This window comes from Coregonus clupeaformis, chromosome 27, assembly GCF_020615455.1.
Source record: "Coregonus clupeaformis isolate EN_2021a chromosome 27, ASM2061545v1, whole genome shotgun sequence".
NCBI lineage: Eukaryota > Metazoa > Chordata > Actinopteri > Salmoniformes > Salmonidae > Coregonus > Coregonus clupeaformis.
In genome coordinates, this window is record NC_059218.1 from 28,880,261 (window position 1) to 28,905,161 (window position 24,901).

The following is a 24,901-nucleotide window of genomic DNA, read 5'->3' on the forward strand; positions in this document are numbered from 1 at the left end:
TTGACGGAGTATGTTCTTCTACTCAGCAGGCATCATTGAGCTCCAGTGCTTTAGGGCTCTATTCAATCTGCATTGCAGCTTTAAAGCGTGCTTGAAATTTAAAGGCAATGTTCCCGCTTTAGCGGAGACTGCATTCACTGTAAACGCTGCACATGTCAGCTCAATCGGAAGTTATCTTTACATTTCTATCGCGGAATCTGTAACACTTCAGCTTTACAGATTGAATAGAGCCCTTAATGAAGGTCAAAAGCTTTCCCAATGGGCGCCATTCTCTTCCGTTGATGGCCACCAGGGGGTAGACATGCTTAGGCCCTGATGTCCAGCTAGGCCAGCCCTACTCCACCCATCAAGAGGGAGCCACTGTGGTGGCAGTGATGGATCGGAATTACAGTAGTGTGCACATTTGAAAAGAAACTACAACAAAGGCCAGCTTTCGGTTGTGTCTGAAGGATGAAGGAGAAACAGTAGCAGGCCTACAACAATTTCAAGGCATCACAGATGCAATAATATTCTCAAATGCTAAAATGTTTAGTCAGCGTTTAGCCTCCAATAGGCTCTAATCATGGAATATCATCCCCACTATATGTTTACTCTGAAGTGCTTCTATTAGGCACAGTTCATGTTCTCTCTCATGCCATCTATATAATAGCAGGTCATTTTAGCCAGAAGAAAAAGGGAATAAACAATCATAAGACACACACACACAAAAAAAGAAGATATTATCCCTTTTTTGAACTGATTTTAGAGCAGAGCTCTCCAACCCTGTTCCTGGAGAGCTACCGTCCTGTAGGTTTCCGTTCCAACCCTTTTTTAGTGCACCTGATTCTAATAATTAGCTGGTTGATAAGCTGAATCAGGTCTGTTACAACTGGGGTCGGAGTGAAAACCTACAGGAGGGTAGCTCCAGGAACAGGGTTGGAGAGCCCTGTTTTAGAGTAATATTTAGGAGGATAGCGTCTCCTGTCCACTTGGAGCTAGGGCTGCAGTACCCTATTTGTCCTTTAGGGAGTGTAATTGCAGTTGTGAGCTGCATTATGCTCAGTCCCCACTCCTCTACGGCCTGCTGTTGTTAAAGCTGGAGTTGTTGCTGCTGCAGCTCTCTTCATAGGTGGGAGGGGGTTCTGTAAGATCCACAGACAAACCAGAGAAACAGTCAGAATAATAGTAGACCATTGTTCATTTATCATTGATCATCATACTGACACAGAAGTGATTTACAGAATCAACTCCAGACAGGTTAAACTGTGCGTAGGAGCAGCAAGTGGTGACTAACTCTGTAATAGTGCTGTTTTAGGCAGGGGTGACTCACCATGTGGGTAGTCCCAGGTGCTGTACTCAGGGGGGAGTATGAGAGGACAGGACGTGGGTACTGGGGTGGCGTTTCCCTCTGTGAAGAAAGGGATGGTGGACCCAGTGGACACACAGAACAGAGGCGCAGAGGTTTCGTCGGCACGTCGCTGGCTGGGTGGGAAAGCTGCACCGGGAGCGTAGCTGAATGCACTGGGGGACATGGTGGGGGGCTGGCCGGATTGGTCCTGTTGGGAGTGGCTCTTAGTGGGGATCTCCTCGCTGACTGAACCCCCTGCACCCAACTCCTCCTCCAGGTCCTCTTCAGCTGGGGGTGCGCTGGGGGTAACCCCTCCCGGGCCGGTGTTAGGGCTGATGGATGTTGGGGCTGGGGTTGAGGGCATAGCTCGTGACGGGGTCAAGTTGACAGCGATGTTCCCGATGTAGATGGGTAAAGTGACAACTGTCTCTGGGGATTTTAGTGATACCTGCAGCGGTCACAAAGACACAATGTAAATGTGTTTAAATATCCTGTCATCCCAGATGATCCTTTAAGTAATGTACTGACACAAATCGCTTTGCCATACTGTATGACAAACAAGACATCTGATCTGTTCAGATTACCATAGCTATAATCCCTGAACTCACTAAAGAGACCTCTGAAACTGAGCATCAATGACTTACAGCACACTACATGGCAGGTGCATTGGGTTAATGAGAGGATTACTACAGTATGATACTGTATGAGGAACATTGTCTGGTTCATACTGCAACTATGACTATAGAATTAACAGTATGAGAATGGCTTCCAAAAGGACCTTTTTACCTCGAATTAGTCCTTTTGGAAGTTTTTCTTGGTAAGACCTCATGATTTTTGCCATCGTTGTTGAGCACCCCTCCTTTCCTTTGTTTGCTGAAGCGCGACGGCCCACCTGAACTCTATAGAATGAACGCTGTACAACTGCTAAAACTCTGAAGTCCCACCTGTGAACAACATGCTTTAATCGAGTGGATGCCCATAAGAGCACTCCATTGAGGATGTTACTAACCTGGATGAAGTAGTCGATCTCTATGAGGCTGCAGCCGGCCAGGGCAGACTGGGGGAGGGGCGGTACAATGATCTGCTCTCGCCACTCAGCATGTTTCCCCGCCTTCACTCCCGCCCCCTCTACCTCTGCTATGGTCCGCAGGTCGTACAAAGCTCGTTTGGTCTTATAAGTCACTTTCTGAGCAGGAGAAAAGGAGGAGGGGTATCAGAGACAAGACCTACATCCAACAAACATACAGCCTAGAGTAGTCAATACAGACAAATACACACAAGTATTCAGTCCCCTTTACTTTTTCACATTTTGTTAAGTTCCAGCCTTATTCTAAAATTGATTAAATTGTTTTTTCCTCATCAATCTACGCACAATACCCCATAATGACAAAGCAAAACAGGCTTAGAAAAAAAACTGAAACATTCCATTTACATAAGTATTCAGACCCTTTGCTATGAGACTCGAAATTGAGCTCAGGTGCATCTTGTTTCCATTGATCATCCTTGAGATGTTTCTACAACTTGATTGGAGTCCACCTGTGGTAAATTAAATTGATTGGAAATGATTTGATTCTCTGGTCTGATGAAACCAAGATTGAACTCTTTGGCCTGAATGCCAAGCATCACTTCTGGAGAAAACCTGGCACCATCCCTACGACGAAGCATGGTGGTGGCAGCATCATGCTGTGGGGATGTTTTTCAGCGGCAGGGACTGGGAGACTAGTCAGGATCGAGGGAAAGATGAACGGAGCAAAGTACAGAGAGATCATTGATGAAAACCTGCTCCAGAGCACTCAGGACCTCAGACTGGGGCAAAAGTTCACCTTCCAACAGGACAACGACCCTAAGCACACAGCCAAGACAACGCAGGAGTGGCACTCGGCGGTCCCGTTCAATTCGCGGCTGAGCCGTTGTTGCTCCTAGACGTTTCCATTTCACAATAACAGCACTTACAGTTGATTGGGGCAGCTCAAGCAGGGCAGACATTTTTTGAACTGACTTTTTGGAAAGGTGCCATCCTATGATGGTGCCACGTTGAAAGTCACTGAGCTCTTCAGTAAGGCCATTCTACTGCCAATGTTTGTCTATGGAGATTGCATGGCGGTGTGCTCGATTTCATACACTTGTCAGCAACAGCGTTGTTGAAATAGCCGAATCCACTCATTTGAAGGGGTGTCCACATACTTTTGTATATATAGTGTATCAGCATTTGATCAGAAGTTACACCAGGAGCATCATGAGACCGTGAGACATTGCAGAGGTCCTGTGGTACCTGTATGAGGCTGGCCAGCACGCAGCCCGTGTCCTTGCCTGACTTGTTGTGGATCTCAGTGGCTAGTCTGATGATCTGGCCTGGTGTGTATCCCCTCTGGTCACTGCAAGCCTTCAGCATTAAGGTGCCCGTCTTCACCAGGAGGTAGCTGAACTTCTTAGTGGTCACAGCATAACTGGGTTGCTGGGGAGAAGCAGTCATAGGAAGGGTAAAACAACCAGTTCTGAGGGACAGATGAACAGAGCATAGAAACAGAGAAATAAGATCTGGGGGGAAGACCTCCCGTAATATTTAATTATGGATGAGATAGTGGTTGTACTGCGCTCATCGTGTTGAAATCAAATCCCAAAACTATCAAACAAAATAAGGCATGTTCAAATAAGTCAGTCTCTTCAGACATATCTACAGTTCCAGTAGACGGTCTATAGCCAAGTACTATATATATATATTTCTAAAGGTAATTCCATTGATATGACTGCATAACAACACAAGTTCAGACAGTGAGACAGTGCTGAGACAGTGGTGACTGGTGGTCTTTACCTCAATGTCGGGCACTTGATTGAGGTTGAGCAGGTTGAGTAGGTAGAAGGGCTTCTGGGACTTGTAGTCCTTGGAGAAGCGAGGTGTATCTATGACTGCTCTGACACGGTAAACAATCTTCCCAAAGGGCCCTTCAAAGGAGGTTGGGGCAGCCACTGAGTTGGGCAGAGACAAACACAGTTATTAGACAGAGCGAGATTGACCACAGAGAGTTTACGATTGTATACTAAATGTAATCTTGGACATAAATAATTAAAGATATCAACTGCTACAGCTACTGCAGCGACATAGACCACAGCTGTTTCATTTCTTTCATAAAGCCTCTACTGTCTGCAGGTGAAATCTATAAAAGAATCTGACCAAAACAGGCTGGCAGTCTAAAATGGTGGCTGGTCAGTGTGTGTGCTTTATCAGAGGAGGGCCAGTCAGTGCTTGGTCTGAGCAGTGGGAGGCAGATAGATCAGGACAGGGGGACAGATACTCAGGGCTCCTAGCAGCGCTGTCACGAAGTGTCTGTGCCTATCTGTCTGATCTTCACAAATCCCCTCCTAACAGGACAGGAGGAGGACAGAGTTTATTTACAGACTCCCGAAAGGACAGTGGATAGAGGAGGAGAGATGGAGGGAAGGAGGATGGATTGGATGGAGAGAGGGAATGGAGAATGGTAGGATGAAGTTTAGTTCAAAAAGAGATAGCGATGAGAGGATGGATCAGTCTCAGAGGAAAACCTTGGAAAACATCTATATCCGCAATCTGAATACATTTACAAATGTCATACTGGGTTATAGAAATGTTCATACTGAATATCCATCCACTGTATTCCGCTCATAAAGCATGACATTCAAATTGGAATGTATTGTGCCAATGTCATGCTTTTAACCAAACACATTATAGGATATTCCTATGAATTGAGTGGCGCAGTGGTCTAAGGCACTGCATCGCAGTGCTAGCTGTGCCACTAGAGATCCTGGTTCGAATCCAGGCTCTGTTGTAGCCGGTCGCGACCGGGAGACCCATGGGGCGGCACACAATTGGCCCAGCGTCGTACAGGGTAGGGGAGGGAATGGCCGGCAGGGATGTAGCTCAGTTGGTAGAGGATGGCGTTTGCAACGCCAGGGTTGTGGGTTCGATTCCCACGGGGGGCCAGTATGAAAAATACAAAAATAATGTATGCACTCACTAACTGTAAGTCGCTCTGGATAAGAGTGTCTGCTAAATGACTAAAATGTAAATGTAAAATAAATAGATGATGCAATATGGAAGACTTATGAAGGACAGAGATACATACACAATTCAGTCTCTCAACATTCTCAATTCCATGTAGCCCTTTCCTGCAGGCAAATGACCAAATGGGTGGAATGTTATTAATATTTTGTATAGTTTCATAATTAATAAACATTATTTTTTTTAAACTGCAGAAAATCTGGTGTTTCTATGTCAAATGGTTTTGTTATATTTCAGTCTTCTGTGATGTATATAAAGTGTAATATTGGGATGCAAACTACAAATTTAATACATTTCAACTCTATATCTGACATGGTACAGGTGTCTTCCTTTTTTAAGTCCATAACCATATGTGTGAGGTGTATACTTTTTTTTCAAAGTAGATTTATCTAAGACTACCCTGATTTAGCCCACTGCAGTAAAAGGTTAAATAATAATGTCAGCAGCGGGTGCTACACAGGGGAATTGCCTGCTGTCAAAAAGGATTAGTGAGGAGCAGCAGTCTGGGTGCAGAAGGCTTGGCAGAACAGACACAGACAGGCTCCTGGCCAGAGGCAACCCAGCACTAGGCCAGCCAGCCAGCCACGTCTCCCTAAGGAAAGAGTGGCAGACTGGCAGTACATACTGGCCAGGACTGGAGGGCACTTGTCTGACTGAGTGTATGGGCCTGATAAAAACCTCTTCTACCACTTCGCTCCTCTTCTCCAGCCTCCTCCACAGAACCAAGGGCTCCTGTTTTTAAGTCTTTACTTGTGTTTAAGTACAATCAACAATCTTCACAGCACGAAAACCAGTTTTAATGTAGCATCCCATTTGGAGGCGCTATAAAATGTGAATTTTAAAGCCTCCCCTGTCAGCCCCTGACCTGACAACCAGCAGGGGGCACTGCCACTGGGCCACGTGGCTCAGTTAAGTGCCTGGATGATCCAATCATCAGCTCTGTAATTATCATGTATTCTGTTGCCGTTCGGTAGACAACGGGGGCAGGAGGGAGGTGGAGAGGGGAGGGCAGCAGGGTGAGGGCCGTGGGCCCACCAGGAGCAATTAAACAGTGACAGTGCCACGGGACTAAAGGACTATATATAGACATCCCTCCTCACCCCACCCAGCCCAGACAGAGTGTAGCCTAATAGACAGACAACCACTGCAATGTCTGTGCCCTCACACCTGCATGTACTCGAGTACACACTCCAGTCAAAAGCATTCTGGCGGAAAACAAGGAATAGCATTCTACATGTCATGTGTTATGACACAAAGGAGTGTCTGTTGGGACATGATATGGTTCTAGGCTACTGGCACTTGTTTGCTCTGCCTTTGTGTTAGTCCTTGGCCAGAGGTGACTAACATGGTCTACTTTGACATATATCACCCACGTAGACAGGAGATGTTGGACTTTGACATATATCACCCATGTAGACAGGAGATGTTGGCTGTTAAGATTAAAGTGCATGTAGCACAAGGGCAGAGACATTAGTGTCATTTCTATATTCACGTTATCAGTGGTTATACCTGAAAACCACATTCCTTCAGTCACCAACAACAGTTCAGCTGTACTGTACTGATAAAAAATAATGAGATGGACCTCAGTGTGGTTGACATGGAGGAATGCAGTTCAACATGTTTTCCAGACTTATCTCAAACTTACCTGGAATGAGAAATTGGAAAGGGAAACTGTGCTCGCCAGCTGCCAAGGTACCTGTAAGAGATAGAGATAGAGATAGCTTGGTCAGATAGACAGTCAAAATCACATTTAGACAGACAGACAGACAAGCACAGACACAGAGAGCAATGCAGACCGGTGGCCAGTCTCAGGCCTTGATTCAATCAGATTAAAAATTAACCGCCGATATCTGACACCCGTAGAGATGGTGTTTTGGCGGTGTCCGAGGTGTAACTGCGTTAGAGCTGTCAAATCAGAACTGCTGCTCGTGTGGTCATGGTCACAAAGCCACACCGTCCCACTCGTGTTAGAAGTTCAGAACAGGAAAGTGTAGCTATATAGAAATAATGACTCTCAAAATAAAAATCATTCAACTAAATAGGAGGATTTATATCATCCTAATCGAGGAGTAGATTACATCAATCAATCAATCAATCAATCAATCAAATGTATCAGCAGATAACACAAAGTGCTACACAGAAACCCAGCCTAAAACACCAAACAGCAAGCAACGCAGATGTAAAAGCATTGCAGTGTTTGAACTTGTAAACAAGGCAGCATGGGATTTCTCCTAATGCGACACTATGCAGCCAATGGCAATGTCTGCTTTAGATATAATGCTGGGAGCTGCATGTGGATTTCATAGCTCTAATGCAGTTCCACCTCCGACACCACCAAAACAACCGCTATGCGGGTGTCGACTACCGCGGATCTGATAGAATCTAGCCCTACATTTTCAACAGCTTTCACGATGGTGTACAATAAGGGATTACATTTTTCACTCTGCTTTTCTAGATCAGCCCACTGTGATACTTCAGCACAAAGGTGTGTAAGTACGATGTGTGTATCTATGAACAGCCCAGTGGGCAACCATGGAGACCCCTAGGTGAAGCACCACACCTGCAGGGCTGAGGGCTCACCTACACTATTAGAAAAAAAGGTGCTATCTAGAACCAAAAAGGGTTCTTTGCCTGTCCCCATAGGATAACCCTTTGAATAACACCTTTTGGTTCCAGGTAGAACCCTTTTGGTTCCAGGTAGAACCCTTTCCACAGAGGGTTCTACATGGAACCCAAGAGTTCTACCTGGAACCAAAACAGGTTCTACCTGGAAACAAAAAGGGTGATACTATGGCCGCAGAAACCTTTTGGATCCCTTTTTTTTTTAAGAGTGTACTTTCCCACTGTGTGAAGTTTATGTGATAAACCGACAGCATTGTTCAACTAAAGTTCCACAGACATCGTTTTACTTCTGATAATACTCAACAACTTCAGTTTGTGAAAGTTTTGTGAGAATACACTCATATTTCAGACTAATGTGGCTTTAACAGGACATTGTGCCAACGGAGGTGATAAACCAAGAGATAGTGTAGGTTTCATAATATAGAAAACTTTGTAGACATTAAAGCCTCTCTGGCAATTCTTTCCCCCATAAGCCGACAGTCCAAATAAAATTGTTCAGATAGCAGCGTTTGTTCACTGCATCAAGATATCAATGTGTTTTCCGTTTGTCTCCATTTCCTAAAAGGGGAAGTGCTCAGGCATTTCCATGTGTTCATTTGCATCACTTGTTTACTGTTAGAGGAAGCATCTCTTTGTAAGAAAAGGCAAGGGTGTCACGCTCTGAAAGCAACTCTGCAGGTGCCTCACGTAGTAGCCAAATTCTTCCACCTTCTCTCGCTCTCTCTTTCTCTCACTCAGCTCTGTAGAGAACAAGTCTCCACATGCCGCTGAGAGAAAGTACAGTACAGGGAAACTTCAAAAGAGATTATGGGGCTGTATTTCAAATTAGCTCTAGGTGAGAGACAGAGTCGTCTACTGCATTTCAAGACTGTCGAAAAGGCTTACAGCTTTCTAGCAATGCAACAATATAGAGCAGCGACATATTCTTTCTAAAGTTGTATTATAAAGATATTTCCACCCCCAGTTTGGTACAGTTTGTGCATATATTATGACTACATTTTGTTCGGGCACACAACATTTTTTCTCAAGGGCCAGCTGAAGTTCAGAAGCCGAAGTCTACGCCCCTTCGTCCGTGATCGGTCAACTGTAGGGGTGATGTGAGTTTCTGCTTCTTGTCGATTCAGCCCGAAACTCAGTGTGGATTCAACATGGCGAACGACAACTTCGAGCATTGATTGACCAAGGAGGTACAAAAGTACCTTCACCAGTACGATTCTAGTCATGCATTATATAAAGACCAGCATGCAAATGCCAATTCAGGAGGGAGATTGCGGAGACGCTGGGGTCCAACCCTACCACTTGCACAGCTACCAGTGAATGGAGACAGCACCTGGTTTTGTTCTCTGCACCTCAGCACAGCCTGTTCACCGGCCCCAAGCACTACCTCTATCCCCAGTACTGACTGGTGATCGGCTCCCAGCCCATCTCCCGCACTGAGATGCAGTGCAGAATCAGAAACAATCTCCATGCAGGACCTGGGAAGCACTATTCCGGGCCAACCTCCAAGACCTACTCCACTGGCTTGCTCCTCAGCGATGCCACAGAGCAGCAGTAGTAGCAGGTGTGTGAGAAGAAGGGAGAAAAGAGCTGCAGACTCAGTCCTTGACACATTACTTACGAAGGCATTGCAAATGATTGAAGCCATATCTCAAGATCTGGAGATAGTCATACCCTGAGCATGTCTTGTTCGCAACAAACGCATCCCAACAAGAAGCAATTCATTATCATTCATACAAGTATCCTCCAATCCAATTTGAGATAATTTCCTTTTTGTTCCAGTTTTCGATACTACTGTTGTCCATTCAGAACATTCGTCTTCACCAACTTTGCTTGACGCGCTGCTTGATCCGAACTGTTCATCCACTTCTGCCATCTTCCCTCCCAGTCAAGTGCCTTCTTCTGCTTCTGTGGGTTTTATGGCAGACTACATCCAAGTTGTATTGCCGCCACCAACTGGACAGTTAAAAATAAATAAATAATAATAATAATAATAATAGTATAATAGTAATAATAATAGTGATTCTAACAATCCACCCTAATAAAAATAGTACATTGCCTAAACACACAAAACTCACATCTCTTCCTTCTTTTAGTTCTCCATATCTTCCTTCTCGGGCTCTAGGTCCTGAGAAGGTGGTGCGGCTTTTGCTAATATTCCATGTAACTCCTTTGCTGTGAAATCTTTCAGCCCCAGGAACCGCTCCGCCTCAATCACAATGAGTTCAATCTTCCTAGATCTTTTCTCCACCTTCGCAGTGCCATTTATCACCATTGTGATAAAGGCCACAAAGTCCACCCTTTTAACCTTTAAAATGTCAGGATCCTCTTGGTGCAAGACAACCCCTGCAGCCTGCAGTGAAGACCTATTCACTACCATGGACTCTTCTGGTGCAACATTCCAAACCCTCAACCCTTTTCACAGCTTCTGCATATGAAATGCTCTGTACAACCCTGACTTTGGCCACCTCATTCTCTTTTCCCTTGTGGGGCATTCAGAAGACGTGGCTTCATGATTCCCACTGCAATTACAACATGTCACATTTTCTTCAATTTTATAACACATAATATGATATTTTCCACATCTTGTACATCTCGACCTCTCCCTTCTGCAAACACTTTCTACATGACCAAAACCTTTACAATGTTCACACTGCATTGTTCTTGGGATAAATGCTCTAACTCTGTAGTTAATATACCCTAACCGCACTTCATTAGGGAGAGACTCCATTTAAAAAAACAAAAGAACAGATAAACTCTTCACTTTTTCCAGATTTTTACTCAAGTAGTATTTTACTGGGTGACTTTCACTTTTACTTGAGTAATTTTCTATTAAGGTATCTTTACTTTTACTCAAGTATGACAATTGGGTACTTTTTCCACCACTGGACACAACGCACGTTCCTTCTGATCCGCAGAATCACAAAAAAATCAACACAAGCCCACCCCTCGTGATCCTCACAGCCTTCACTTTACCCAGCACTCTCTCCACCAATTTGGATAACTCAAATGGTTTCTTCAAGATTGGTTCTCTGCTCAGCTGCTCCTTATTAACAAACCGTACTCCTACTAGATACGAAGGGGCATTCTCATCACTGTACCCTACTTTGCTCCGTTTCCCATTCTTTTGAACAATACTCCAGTTATCCTTGATTCTACTGCCATTGTATTCAGATTCCACTTCATCATCCGCTTCCGCCATCTTCCCATTCCCAGTTGAGTGTGTTATTACTTTGTTGTTTGGCCGTAGATGGCTATTACCAGCTCATCGCCCTCTACTGTCGCGGGGTAAAATTGCCGCTTTCCCCCCTTTTTTCAGTTTTTCAAGCTAACGTCTTTTTAGGGAGCATGCAAACACACAGCCGAACTGAAGCATGCATATAAAAGGCTAAAATGCTGTCCATGATGGTGTAGTGCACATAAAAATACATTTTGCAGTTAAATTCCCATGTACCAAATAAAAAATACAAGTTAAATGGGTTTCAATCACATTTTCAACTCTACTGATGATTTTCTCACCAAAATGTTTTGCCTTATATAAATAGTAGCCAACAGCGCGAAGATACAGAACTGTATATGAGCGCTGTTGGCTAGAGAGTACCTATAGCCTACATTATGAGATTATTATGGACAGAAGAGCGAGATAATTTTCATTTGCCAAACGCAACCTAGCATCGATGGTCATGTCACCAGAATAAAACACTCAATATTTAATGGAAAGGAACATCAAGCTCATCACCTTGCACTTTCATCACCCTGAAAAGATCATCATAGTTTATTTCATCTGTAGCCTAATAGACTGCATGCTTTCCCGACTTAGTGGGAGGACCACACAACATGGCATCGCGTGACTTCATGTTTACTTCCATATGATGGTTATTATATCAATATTTGCACATAAAAGCATTTCCACTGACATTTGTCGTATAATTCATTTTACCGACACAAAAAGATTCCACCTTGTCTAGCATATTTTGTTTTGTCAACATTTTGAAAGTTTACTGAAAGATGTTTCCATCAGGCCTGTGGTGACATGTTTTATCCGACATGTACTTTACTGGCATAAAAAGGTTGGACAGAAACCTGGTTACAGAGTCACTTGTTATTCGTTCCCACAAACCCAAAGCCAGCGATAGAGGCCTTTTAGACTCTTTTACAGGAAATATGCACTGATGAACTGACTACTAGGAAAGAGATGAGATGCAAACACCTCTTCACAGCTTGGCTAAAGATGACACTGACAGCTTACCGCAGTCACACACACACACACACATCACCCTAACATCTGCAGGATATCTCTGAGGGTCACTGAACATGAACAAAAATAACAGAGTATGGGAAGCTACGCTGCTTCATCCCCGTAACCCTGGCATACCACATTATCAGTCAGCCATAGTGGTCACGCATGTCCCCTTGTGTGGTTGGCCACCACTGACTCCCTCCCTGTCTCAGTGTTCCTGCTGTGTCTGCGTCGCATAGCCTAGAGGCAGAGGAGCCCATTGTTGGAGGAAAATTGGGATATGAAAACAACACTGAGATTGAGAGGAGGATGTGAAATTAATTATTTATGACTCTCCAGTTTTGGTATGTGTGTGTGTGTGTGTGTCAGAGGTGTTGGGATAGTTAAGAGCGGTAAATTACACAAACCCATCCAGTGATCATTCTAATAATTTATTGGGATGTTTACGTGATGGATGTGTGGTATAGGATCGGCACACACATTGGCATTCTACAAAGAGAATTGTATAAATCTCCTCATATACAATTAAATGAAAACAAAAAAGATGTCACTCTTAAAAGGACCTCCAATGTATTTGTATGCATGCATGCTAGAACGTCTACAATCACCCTAAATGCTTGTGCTTGGGTTTGTGCATGTCTCTGCCTATTTGTATGTCCTTGGATTCCAACTGCTTTCAGCTCACTGAAAAGGTTGTTCTTTGATCTAAGAATAGTCTTGATTTCACATGCTTTTGTGAGGCTAAATTACATCAAAAAGATTAAATCAGCTCTATAGTCTGTAATTTTGAGCAGCAAAGAATTCAAGTCCATCTAATTAAATTCCCCTTAACTAATCCAATGGATTGACAGAACATTACAACCACTAACTAGGACATAAACAGACAGGCATGGAACTGATCTGTCGTTACAAAACTGAGTGTTAATGAGACAGTAATTAATATTGACTGCAGTAATATGGCCAATCCAATCTGACGAGATTCATATTTGCAATTCACAATCTGTGATCACACCAGCTTCAATAAAGACTGAAAAAATAAATACCTGTTTGATCGTTTCACACTCACACTCTCACATACACTACAAGGCAAACAGTATGTGGACACCCCTTCAAATTAGTGGATTCGGCTATTTCAGCTACACCCGTTGCGGACAGGTGTATAAAATCGAGCTCACAGCCACGCAATCTCCATAGACAAACATTGGCAGTAGAATGGCCTTACTGATGAGCTCAGTGACTTTCAACGTGGCACCGTCATAGGATGCCACCTTTCCAACAAGTCAGTTTGTAAAATGTCTGCCCTGCTAGAGCTGCCCCGGTCAACTGTAAGTGCTGTTAAAGTGGAAACGTCTAGGAGCAACAACGGCTCAGCTGCGAAGTGGTAGGCCACACAAGCTCACAGAACGGGACCGCTGAGTGCTGAAGTGCGCAGCGCATAAAAATCGTCTTTCCTCGGTTGCAACACTCACTACCAAGTTCCAAACTGCCCCTGGAAGCAACGTCAGCACAATAACTGTTAATTGGGAGCTTCATGAAATGGGTTTCCATAGCCGAGCAGCCACACACAAGCCTAAGATCACCATGCGCAAAGCCAAGCGTCCGCTGGAGTGGTGTAAAGCTCGCCGCTATTGGACTCTGGAGCAGTGGAAACGCGTTCTCTGGAATGATGAATCACGCTTCACCATCTGGCAGTCCGACGGACAAATCTGGGTTTGGCGGATGCCAGGAGAATGCTACCTGCACCAATGCATAGTGCCAACTGTAAAGTTTGGTGGAGGAGGAATAATGGTCTGGGGCTGTTTTTAATGGTTCGGGCTAGGCCCCTTAGTTCCAGTGAAGGGAAATCTTAACGCTACAGCATATAATCAAATCAAATCAAACTTTATTTGACACATGCGCAGAATACAACAGGTACCATGAAATGCTTACTGTAAATAGAAGCTGTTAAGGAGCCTTTCGGTATCGCTTGGCGCTCTGGTACCGCTTGGCGCTCCGGTACCGCTTGCTGTGCGGTAGCAGAGAGAACAGTCTATGATTTGGGTGACTGGAGTCGTTGACAATTTTTTTGCCTTTCCTCAGACACTGCCTAGTATATAGGTCCTGGATGGCAGAAAGCTTGGCCCCAGTGATGTACTGGGCCGTACGGACTACCCTCTGTAGCACCTAACGGTCAGATGCCGAGCAGTTGCCATACCAGGCGGTGATGCAACTGGTCAGGATGCTCTCGATGGTGCAACTGTATAACTTTTTGAGGATCTGGGGACCCATGCCAAATCTTTTCAGTCTCCTGAGGGGGAAAATGTGTTATCGTGCCCTCTTCACGACTGTCTTGGTGTGTTTGGACCATGATAGTTTGTTGGTGATGTGGACACCAAGGAACTTGAAACACTCGTCCCACTCCACTACAGCCCCGTCGATGTTAATGGGGGCCTGTTTGGACCTCCTTTTCCTGTAGTCCACGATCAGCTCCTTTGTCTTGCTCACAATGAGGGAGGGGTTGTTGTCCTGGCACCTCCCTATAGGCTGTCTCATCGTTGTCTGTGATCAGGCCTACCACTGTTGTGTCGTCAGCAAACTTAATGAGGGAGTTGGAGTCGTGTTTGGCCACGCAGTCGTGGGTCAACAGGGAGTACAGGAGGGGACTAAGCGCACACCTCTGAGGGGCCCCAGTGTTGAGGTTCAGCGTGGCAGAGGTGTTGTTGCCTACCCTTACCACCTGGGGGCGGCCCGTCAGGAAGTCTAGGATCCAGTTGCAGAGGGAGGTGTTTAGTCCCAGGGTCCTTAGTTTAGTGATGAGCTTTGTGGGCACTATGGTGTTGAACGCTGAGCTGTAGTCAATGAACAGCATTCTGACATAGGTGTACTTTTTGTCCAGGTGGGAAAGGGCAGTGTGGAGTGCGATTGAGATTGCGTCATCTGTAGATCTGTTGGGGCGATATGCGAATTGGAGTGGGTCTAGGGTATCTGGGATGATGCTGTTGATGTGAGCCATGACCAGCCTTTCAAAGCACTTCATGGCTACCGACGTGAGTGCTACGGGGCGGTAATCATTTAGGCAGGTTACCTTCGCTTCCTTGGGCACAGGGACTATGGTGGTCTGCTTGAAACATGTAGGTATTACCGACTCGGTCAGGGAGATGTTGAAAATGTCAGTGAAGACACTTGCCAGTTGGTCCACGCATGCTTTGAGTACATGTCCTGGTAATCCGTCTGGCCCCGCAGCTTTGTGAATGTTGACCTATTTAAAGGTCTTGCTCACATCGGCTACCGAGAGTGTTATCACACAGTCGTCCGGAACAGCTGATGCTCTCATGCATGCTTCCATGTTGCTTGCCTCGAAGCGAGCATAAAAGGCATTTAGCTCGTCTGGTAGGCTCGCGTCACTGGGCAGCTCGCGGCTGGGTTTCCCTTTGTAGTCCGTAATAGTTTTCAAGCCCTGCCACATCCGACGAGCGTCAGAGCCGGTGTAGTAGGATTACATTTTAATCCTGTATTGACGCTTTGCCTGTTTGATGGTTCATCTGAGGGCGTAGCGGTATTTCTTATAAGCGTCCTGATTAGTGTCCCGCTCCTTGAAAGCGGCAGCTCTAGCCTTTAGCTCGATGCGGATGTTGCCTGTAATCCATGGCTTCTGGTTGGGATATGTACGTACGGTCACTGTGGGGACGATGTCGTCGATGCACTTATTGATGAAGCCGATGACTGAGGTGGTATACTCCTCAATGCCATTGGATGAATCCTGGAACATATTCCAGTCTGTGCTAGAAAAACAGTCCTGTAGCGTAGCATCCACATCATCTGACCACTTCCGTATTGAGTGAGTCACTGATACTTCCTGCTTTAGTTTTTGCTTGTAAGCAGGAATCAGGAGGATAGAATTATGGTCAGATTTGCCAAATGGAGGGTGAGGGAGAGCTTTGTATGTGTCTCTGTGTGTGGAGTAAAGGTGGTCTAGAGTTTTTTTTCCTCTGGTTGCACATGTGACATGCTGGTAGAAATTAGGTCAAACGGATTTAAGTTTGCCTGCATTAAAGTCCCGGGCCACTAGGAGTGCCATTTCTGGATGAGCATTTTCTTGTTTGCTTATGGCCTTATACAGCTCGTTGAGTACCGCACTCAACGAGCTGTATAAGGCCATTAGTGGCAGCATCGGTTTGTGGTGGTAAATAGATGGCTACGAATAATATAGATGAGAACTCTCTTGGTAGATAGTGTGGTCTACAGCTTATCATAAGGTACTCTACCTCAGGCGAGCAATACCTCGAGACTTCTTTAATATTCGACATCGTGCACCAGCTGTTATTGACAAATAGACACACCCCCCCACCCCTCGTCTTACCAGACGTAGCTTCTCTGGGCCAATTGTGCGCCGCCCCATGGGTCTCCCGGTAGCGGCCGGCTACGACAGAGCCTGGATTCGAACCAGGATCTCTAGTGGCACAGAAAGCACTGCTATGCAATGTCTTAGACCACTGCGCCACTCGGGAGACTTGACTGGCCTGCACAGAGCGCTGACCTCAACCCCATCAAACACCTTTGGGATGAATTGGAACACCGACTGCGAGCCAGGCCTAATCGCCCAACATCAGTGCCCGACCTCACTAATGCTCTTGTGGCTGAATGGAAGCAAGTCCCCGCAGCAATGTTACAACATCTAGTGGAAAGCCTTCCCAGAAGAGTGGAGGCTGTTATAGCAGCAAAGGGGGGACCAACTCCATATAAATGCCCATGATTTTGGAATTAGATGTTTGACGAGCAGGTGTTCACATACTTTTGGCCATGTAGTGTATATGACGATACCCCATCCCACATTCACACAAACACAACACGAGGGGCATTTCTCTAAATGTTTGTGGTAAGACGGCTTAGTCGGTTGTTGGAGCAAAGTGCTTGCAACACCAAATTTATGGGTTAATGAATCAGTATGGATATTGAATATATGAACATACAAGGAAAGACTATGGAGTATACTGTAAATGTAGAGAGGAAGAATGAAGACAGAGTTGAATAGACTGCTCTCTGGTAACACCTCCCAGCTCTGTGAAAAAACACTGTGCCTATAGGTGAGAGAGATGGAGTTAAACATTAAGCAACATAGTGGTGGTGTATTAACCTAAGCAGCAGTCTTTTTTTGGTGCAGTCCGGACCGGCCTTGATTTCAACGTCTAAGGACATTGATTTATACATGTACTATGCTGTACTGTGCTGTTCAAACAATATTATAACCGCGATCGATAAAAGACAGTACTGTGCAGCCGTCTTCATCAACCTGGCCAAGGCTTTCGATCTGTCAATCACAGCATTCTTATTGGCAGACTAAATAGCCTTGGTTTCTCAAATGACTGCCTTGCCTGGTTCACCAACTACTTCTCAGATAGAGTTCAATGTGTCAAATCAGAGGGCCTGTTGTCTGGACCTCTGGCAGTCTCTATGGGGGTGCCACAGGGTTCAATTCTCGGGCCGACTATATTCTCTGTGTATATCAATGATGTCGCTCTTGCTGCTGGTGACTCTCAGATCCACCTCTACGCAGACAACACCATTTTGTATACATCTGGCCCTTCATTGGACACTGTATTAACAAACCTCCAAACAAGTTTCAATGCCATACAACACTCCTTCCGTAGCCTCCAACTGCTCTTAAACGCTAGTAAAACTAAATGCATGCTCTTCAATCGAATGCTGCTTGCACCCGCCCGCCTGACTAGAATCACTACTCTCGGTGGGTCTGACTTAGAATATGTGGATAACTACAAATACCTAGGTGTCTGATTAGACCGTAAACTCTCCTTCCAGACACACATTAAGCATCTCCAATCCAAAGTTAAATCTAGAATCGGCTTCCTATTTCGCAACAAAGCCTCCTTCACTCATGCTGCCAAACATGCCCTGGTAAAATAGCCTCCAACACTCTACTCAGCAAATTGGATGTAGTCTATCACAGTGCCATCCGTTTTGTCACCAAAGCCCCATATACTACCCACCATTGTGACCTGTACGCTCTCGTTGGCTGGCCCTCACTACATATTAGTCGCCAAACCCACTGGCTCCAGGTCATCTATAAATCACTGCTAGGCAAATCCCCGCCTTATCTTAGCTCATTGGTCACCATAGCAACACCCACCCGTAGTATGCGCTCCAGCAAGTATATCTCACTGGTCATCCCCAAAGCCAACACCTCCTTTGGCCGCCATTCCTTCCAGTTCTCTGCTGCCAATGACTGGAACGAACTGCAAAAATCTCTGAAGCTGGAGACACTTATCTCCCTCACTAACTTTAAGCATCAGTTGTCAGAGCAGCTTACCGATCACTGCACCTGTACACAGCCCATCTGTAATTATCCCACCCAATTACCTCATCCCCATATTGTTATTTATTTTGCTAATTTGCACCCCAGTATCTCTATTTGCACATCATTTTCTGCACATCTATCACTCCAGTGTTAATACTAAATTGTAATTATTTTGCACTATGGCCTATTTATTGCCTTACCTCCATAACTTACTACATTTGCACACACTGTATATAGATTTTCTATTGTGTTTATGACTGTACGTTTTGTTTATCCCATATGTAACTCTGCGTTGTTGTTGTTTTTATCGCACTGCTTTGCTTTATCTTGGCCAGGTCGCAGTTGTAAATGAGAACTTGTTCTCAACTGGCCTACCTGGTTAAATAAAGGTAAAACATTTTTTTTTTTTTTTTAAGTGAAACTTGGTTGTCTATGATTGGTTCAGATTTGGTCCGGTCCGGACTTGATTTGGCCCAAACATAGACGTCTATAATTGGTTCAGATTTGGTCCGAACCGGACCAAATCAGGACTGGCCAAATCTGAACCAATCATAGACAAACATGTTTCACAAGTTTGAACAGCACAGTACAGCATAGTACAGTACATTACAGTACGGTACACAGTAAAGAAAAGTAGAATATAGTACAGTTATGTACAGTAGAGTACAGTAAAGTAAAGTAAAGTATAGTGTACTGTATTGTACCCAACTTTACTCTAACGTTCTGTACTCTACTCTAATTAACTAAACTAAACTGTACTGGTTTAAATTCTACTGTAGTGTACTCTACTACACTCTACTGAATAAAACTTGACTGTCCTGTACTGTACCATACCGTACCGTATAGGACTCTACTGTGCTAAACAGTGCGTACTATAATATGTTTGGGGGCAGAGCTCATTAGAAGAATACCCAGCATGCTTTGCAAGTATACATTTTGGTCATTCAGCAGATGCTCTTATCTAGAGCGACTTACAGTCAGTCAAGTGCATTCAACTAAGGTAGATAAACACCAACATATCACAGTCATGGCAACCCCCCCAAAACGCTGTTCCCGTTACTGAGAATGTTATTGTAGTTGAAGTGGTCTGTTGGTTTATTCTGTCAATTAGACTATTTTGAACATCATTACTGCCAGTTTTAAAGCTTTTGAAAAAGCTAACATAAGTGCATGTGACTGATGGGAGCAATAATAAATATTCTGTTGCAATCTTCAGTTGGCTCATCTTTCCTATGTTAAAGGGATACTTTGAGATTTTGGCAATGAAGCCCTTTACCTACTTCCCGAGAATCAGATTAACTTGTGTATACCATTTTTATGTCTCTACTTGCAGTTTGAAGGAAGTTGCTAACTAGAGTTAGCGCAATTGCTAACTAGCGTTAGCGCAATGACTCGAAGTCTATGGTATGAGCTAGCATGCTAGTAGATACCATAGACTTCCAGGCATTGCGCTAACACTAGTTAGCATTTGCTCACAAAATTACCTCTAACTTTCTTCATACTGGATGCAAAGACAAAAATGTTATCCGCGAGTTTATCTGACTGGGGAAATAGATAAAAATCCCAAAGTATCCCATTAAGAGGCATGACATTTTTTTATTTTGATATAATGCATACTGCATTGAGAATGTACAGTGGGGAGAACAAGTATTTGATACACTGCCGATTTTGCAGGTTTTCCTACTTACAAAGCATGCAGAGGTCTGTAATTTTTATCATAGGTACACTTCAACTGTGAGAGACGGAATCTAAAACAAAAATCCAGAAAATCACATTGTATGATTTTTAAGTAATTAATTTGCATTTTATTGCATGACATAAGTATTTGATACATCAGAAAAGCAGAACTTAATATTTGGTACAGAAACCTTTGTTTGCAATTACAGAGATCATACGTTTCCTGTAGGTCTTGACCAGGTTTGCACACACTGCAGCAGGGATTTTGTCCCACTCCTCCATACAGACCTTCTCCAGATCCTTCAGGTTTCGGGGCTGTCGCTGGGCAATAAGGACTTTCAGCTCCCTACAAAGATTTTCTATTGGGTTCAGGTCTGGAGACTGGCTAGGCCACTCCAGGACCTTGAGATGCTTCTTGCGGAGCCACTCCTTAGTTGCCCTGGCTGTGTGTTTCGGGTCGTTGTCATGCTGGAAGACCCAGCCACGACCCATCTTCAATGCTCTTACTGAGGGAAGGAGGTTGTTGGCCAAGATCTCGCGATACATGGCCCCATCCATCCTCCCCTCAATACGGTGCAGTCGTCCTGTCCACTTTGCAGAAAAGCATCCCCAAAGAATGATGTTTCCACCTCCATGCTTCACGGTTGGGATTGTGTTCTAGGGGTTGTCCTCATCCTTCTTCTTCCTCCAAACACGGCGAGTGGAGTTTAGACCAAAAAGCTCTATTTTTGTCTCATCAGACCACATGACCTTCTCCCATTCCTCCTCTGGATCATCCAGATGGTCATTGGCAAACTTCAGACGGGCCTGGACATGCGCTGGCTTGAGCAGGGGGACCTTGCATGCGCTGCATGATTTTAATCCATGACGGCGTAGTGTGTTACTAATGGTTTTCTTTGAGACTGTGGTCCCAGCTCTCTTCAGGTCATTGACCAGGTCCTGCCGTGTAGTTCTGGGCTGATCCCTCACCTTCCTCATGATCATTGATGCCCCACGAGGTGAGACCTTGCATGGAGCCCCAGACCGAGGGTGATTGACCGTCATCTTGAACTTCTTCCATTTTCTAATAATTGTGCCAACAGTTGTTGCCTTCTCACCAAGCTGCTTGCCTATTGTCCTGTAGCCCATCCCAGCCTTGTGCAGGTCTAACAATTGTATCCCTGATGTCCTTACACAGCTCTCTGGTCTTGGCCATTGTGGAGAGGTTGGAGTCTGTTTGATTGAGTGTGTGGACAGGTGTCTTTTATACAGGTAACGAGTTCAAACAGGTGCAGTTAATACAGGTAATGAGTGGAGAACAGGAGGGCTTCTTAAAGAAAAACGAACAGGTCTGTGAGAGCCGGAATTCTTACTGGTTGGTAGGTGATCAAATACTTATGTCATGCAATAAAATGCTAATTAATTACTTAAAAATCATACAATGTGATTTTCTGGATTTTTGTTTTAGATTCTGTCTCTCACAGTTGAAGTGTACCTATGATAAAAATTACAGACCTCTACATGCTTTGTAAGTAGGAAAACCTGCAAAATCGGCAGTGTATCAAATACTTGTTCTCCCCACTGTATGTGCAGTTGAAATTTGGCCATAGAATCAATGACCGAAAAAGACACATTTTCAACATCTGTAAATTACGTATTTTCAACATCTGGAAAATATGTATTTCACCTTTCATTCAGCACCTAAAATGAACCTGATTTCAAAGTCCGGAAAATACTTTTTTTCAACGTCCAAAAATAACGTATTTTTAACATCCGTAAACTACATATTTTCACCTTTCATTCAGCACCTAAAATGCACCTGTCACGCCCTGGCTCTGGGGACTCTTATATGTTGAGCCAGGGTGTTCGTTTATATGTGTAGTGTCTATGTTTTGTTTTCTATGTGTTCTTTTCTAGATCGTGTATTTCTGTGTTGGCCGGGGTGGTTCCCTATCGGAGGCAGCTGTGTCTTGTTGTCTCTGATTGGGAACCATACTTAGGCAGCCTGTTGTGCACTTGTCATTTGTGGGATCTTGTTCCGTGTAGGTTTGTGTTTATAACCGAGGACTTCACGTTTAGTTTTGTTGTTAGTGTTAATAGTACTCAATAAAAGATGTATGCATTTCACGCTGCGCCTTGGTCCACTCATTACGACGATCGTGACAGCACCTGATGTCAATGCCTGGAAAATACATCTAAAATACTTGTTTTGCTTACTGGGCATGCTCCACAGCTCACATACAGCACACCCAGGCCTCAACAGGTTACACCACATATGCATGGCAGATCATTCACATGTTGAGGTATGGACAATATACACACACTAGAAGGAAAACCCCGCACTCACTGAAATATTCTTTACATTTTAATGTCTTCTTTTTTAGCTTCAGAGGTCAAGACAAACAGACAAGTTTTGGCAGCCTTCGTCACCCATATTTATAGATGACGTCACATTGTAGTAATGCCCCTTTCTGTTTTCACAATAATTATTTACATTCATTATTTAAATACATTATTTATGTGCATTTTCTACTGTTTTCCACAAGAGCTTCAAAATAAAAATAATAATAAACAAAGAAAGGTGCACCTGTTGCTCACAGGAAGCAACCTGACAGTTCTTCATTAAGGCCTCTAGGGCTCTCTGTTTGTAAGGCATGGATATCATATGCCTCTCTCTGTAACAATTTTTCTCTATCACCTCCTCTCTTAAGTGGCTGTACAACTTCCCTGGAACCTCAGTTGGCAAACATCATGTCTGACCGCATTAAAGTGTCTGGCTACAGGGGACTTGTAATCACCAGTTCTGATGTTGCTCTTGTGCTCTGTAATACGCACTTTAAATTCTCTCTTAGACTTTCCAACATAATAATAGCCACATGAGCACTTCAGTAAATAGACCACACATTTGTTTTACAGGAAATTCTACCCCTAATATATATTTTATTTCCTGTATGAGGGTGAGGAAAGAAATTAGCCTTGATCATTGCATTACAGTTCACACAATTATGACATGGAAAATTGTCTGAGGGTAGGGTAGATAGAAAATGCTGAGTGGGTACATATTCATCTGCTCTTACCAGGCTGTCCCTTTGGTTTCTAACACGTTTTAAAGTGAATTGAGGGATTTTCTGAAAAGCCCGGCCCACAGAGGGGTCCGTAGACAGAACATGCCAATGCTTTTTAATGTAAGATTTAACAGCCTAAGAGATAGGGGAATAAGTAGACAAAAATACAGTACAGTAGGTTGATTATTAGGAGGGGAAGGTTTAGGGGTGAATAAGCTGTCCCGTGAAACATTGCGTACTTTAGAAACACAATTATCCAACAACTTCTAATAAAGAAGCAGTCCTACAAAGTGACGTCATCTATAAATATGGGTGAATGTCTATTGTTCTCCAAACGCTGACGAAGGCTGCCGCCGAAAAACATCTGTTTGTTTTGACCTCTGCTGCTAAGAAATAAGACATTAAAACGTAAAGAATATTTCAGTGAGTGCAGGTTTTTCCTTTCTTCCAGTGTTAAACGTTTGATCTTTATGTCTCCAGAACTATCAATGGCCTATTGACAGTATCTAGGATAAGCAGGCCACAGTAAATCAACCTTCCAGCAGCAAACTCAAATAGGTTTACTCACCCCAGAGGAGAAACAAACAAGTCCAAAATCCCACAATTTGTAGTAGGCTTGTGTCAAACTGAAAAAAGGACTGCAGTGTCAGTGTGCGGCTTCCAATGCATAAGTTAAATGCCAACTCTGTTCAAACACCAACTCAAAAAGTTAGTTTCAGAAATAATTGTTCGTTAAATGTCAGAGGATGGAACCTAGAAGAAAATAATAAATTGAGATCCCCCGTGGCAAAACACATCAAAATAATCACCATTTATGAGGATGGAAATTATCAAACCATTATGTAGAAATTATGTTAAATATAATAATAAACTACATTCATCAATCTGACTCCAATATCATGTGAATAAATGCAACAGGCCCTGTACGTCTCTGAATGTCACGACTTCCTCCGAAGCTGCCTCCTCTCCTTGTTCGGGCAGGCTTCGGCGTTCGTCGTCACCGGCCTTCTAGCCACTGCCGCTCCTCATCACACCTGGTTCATATCCCCTCATCAGTACCTGTATAAGTGTTCCCTCTGGCCCCCATGTCTTTGTGTGTGATTGTTTATTGTGGAGGTCACTATAGCTCGGTGGAGCTATATTGTATTTTGTAACGCCAGGATATTCACCTGTGTGCCTTGTTTTCTCCAGTGCGCCGTATTACCACACTGGAGTGTTTTACGCATTGCTGCATACCGCTGTCTTGCCGAATAAACCATTTGTTCTGTGATTTACCCTCCTGCGCCTGACTCCGTCCAAAATCACCCGCTAAACTGAAGGAATCTAGTCAAGGTAGGTATGGCCTCCTGTAGCTCAGTTGGTAGAGCATGGCGATTGCAACGCCAGGGTTGTGGGTTCGATTCCCACGGGGGGCCAGTATGAAAAATGTATGCACTCACTAACTGTAAGTTGCTCTGGATAAGAGCTTCTGCTAAATGACTAAAATGTCAAATGTAAGGTAGTAAAAGCCTCTCAGTATGACTATAATGAACATGTGTCTAACTTACACCGTTATGCGATTATTAAGAGACTAAATACAAATAGCTAATCTTGGCAACCAAAGTTCTAGCATTAATTTATTGAGGAAAGCAGATCAGAGATGTCAAGGTGGTACCCAAGCATGTGC

The 24,901-nt window shown here is 44.1% G+C and overlaps 1 protein-coding gene across 1 annotated transcript in view; it reads right to left on the minus strand.

Annotated features, from left to right (window-relative positions):
- Positions 1–860: 860 nt before the first annotated feature.
- The window catches only part of arrdc1b (arrestin domain containing 1b), a 74,904-nt gene continuing 50,863 nt past the window's right edge, over positions 861–24,901 (minus strand). The window contains exons 3-8 of the mRNA XM_041850965.2: positions 7,009–7,059; positions 4,140–4,294; positions 3,600–3,782; positions 2,337–2,513; positions 1,310–1,775; positions 861–1,121 (exon numbers count right to left, since the gene is read on the minus strand). Coding sequence (XP_041706899.2) covers positions 1,054–1,121; positions 1,310–1,775; positions 2,337–2,513; positions 3,600–3,782; positions 4,140–4,294; positions 7,009–7,059 — 1,100 coding nt within the window. The 3' untranslated portion in view covers positions 861–1,053. The remainder of the gene's footprint in view (positions 1,122–1,309; positions 1,776–2,336; positions 2,514–3,599; positions 3,783–4,139; positions 4,295–7,008; positions 7,060–24,901) is intronic.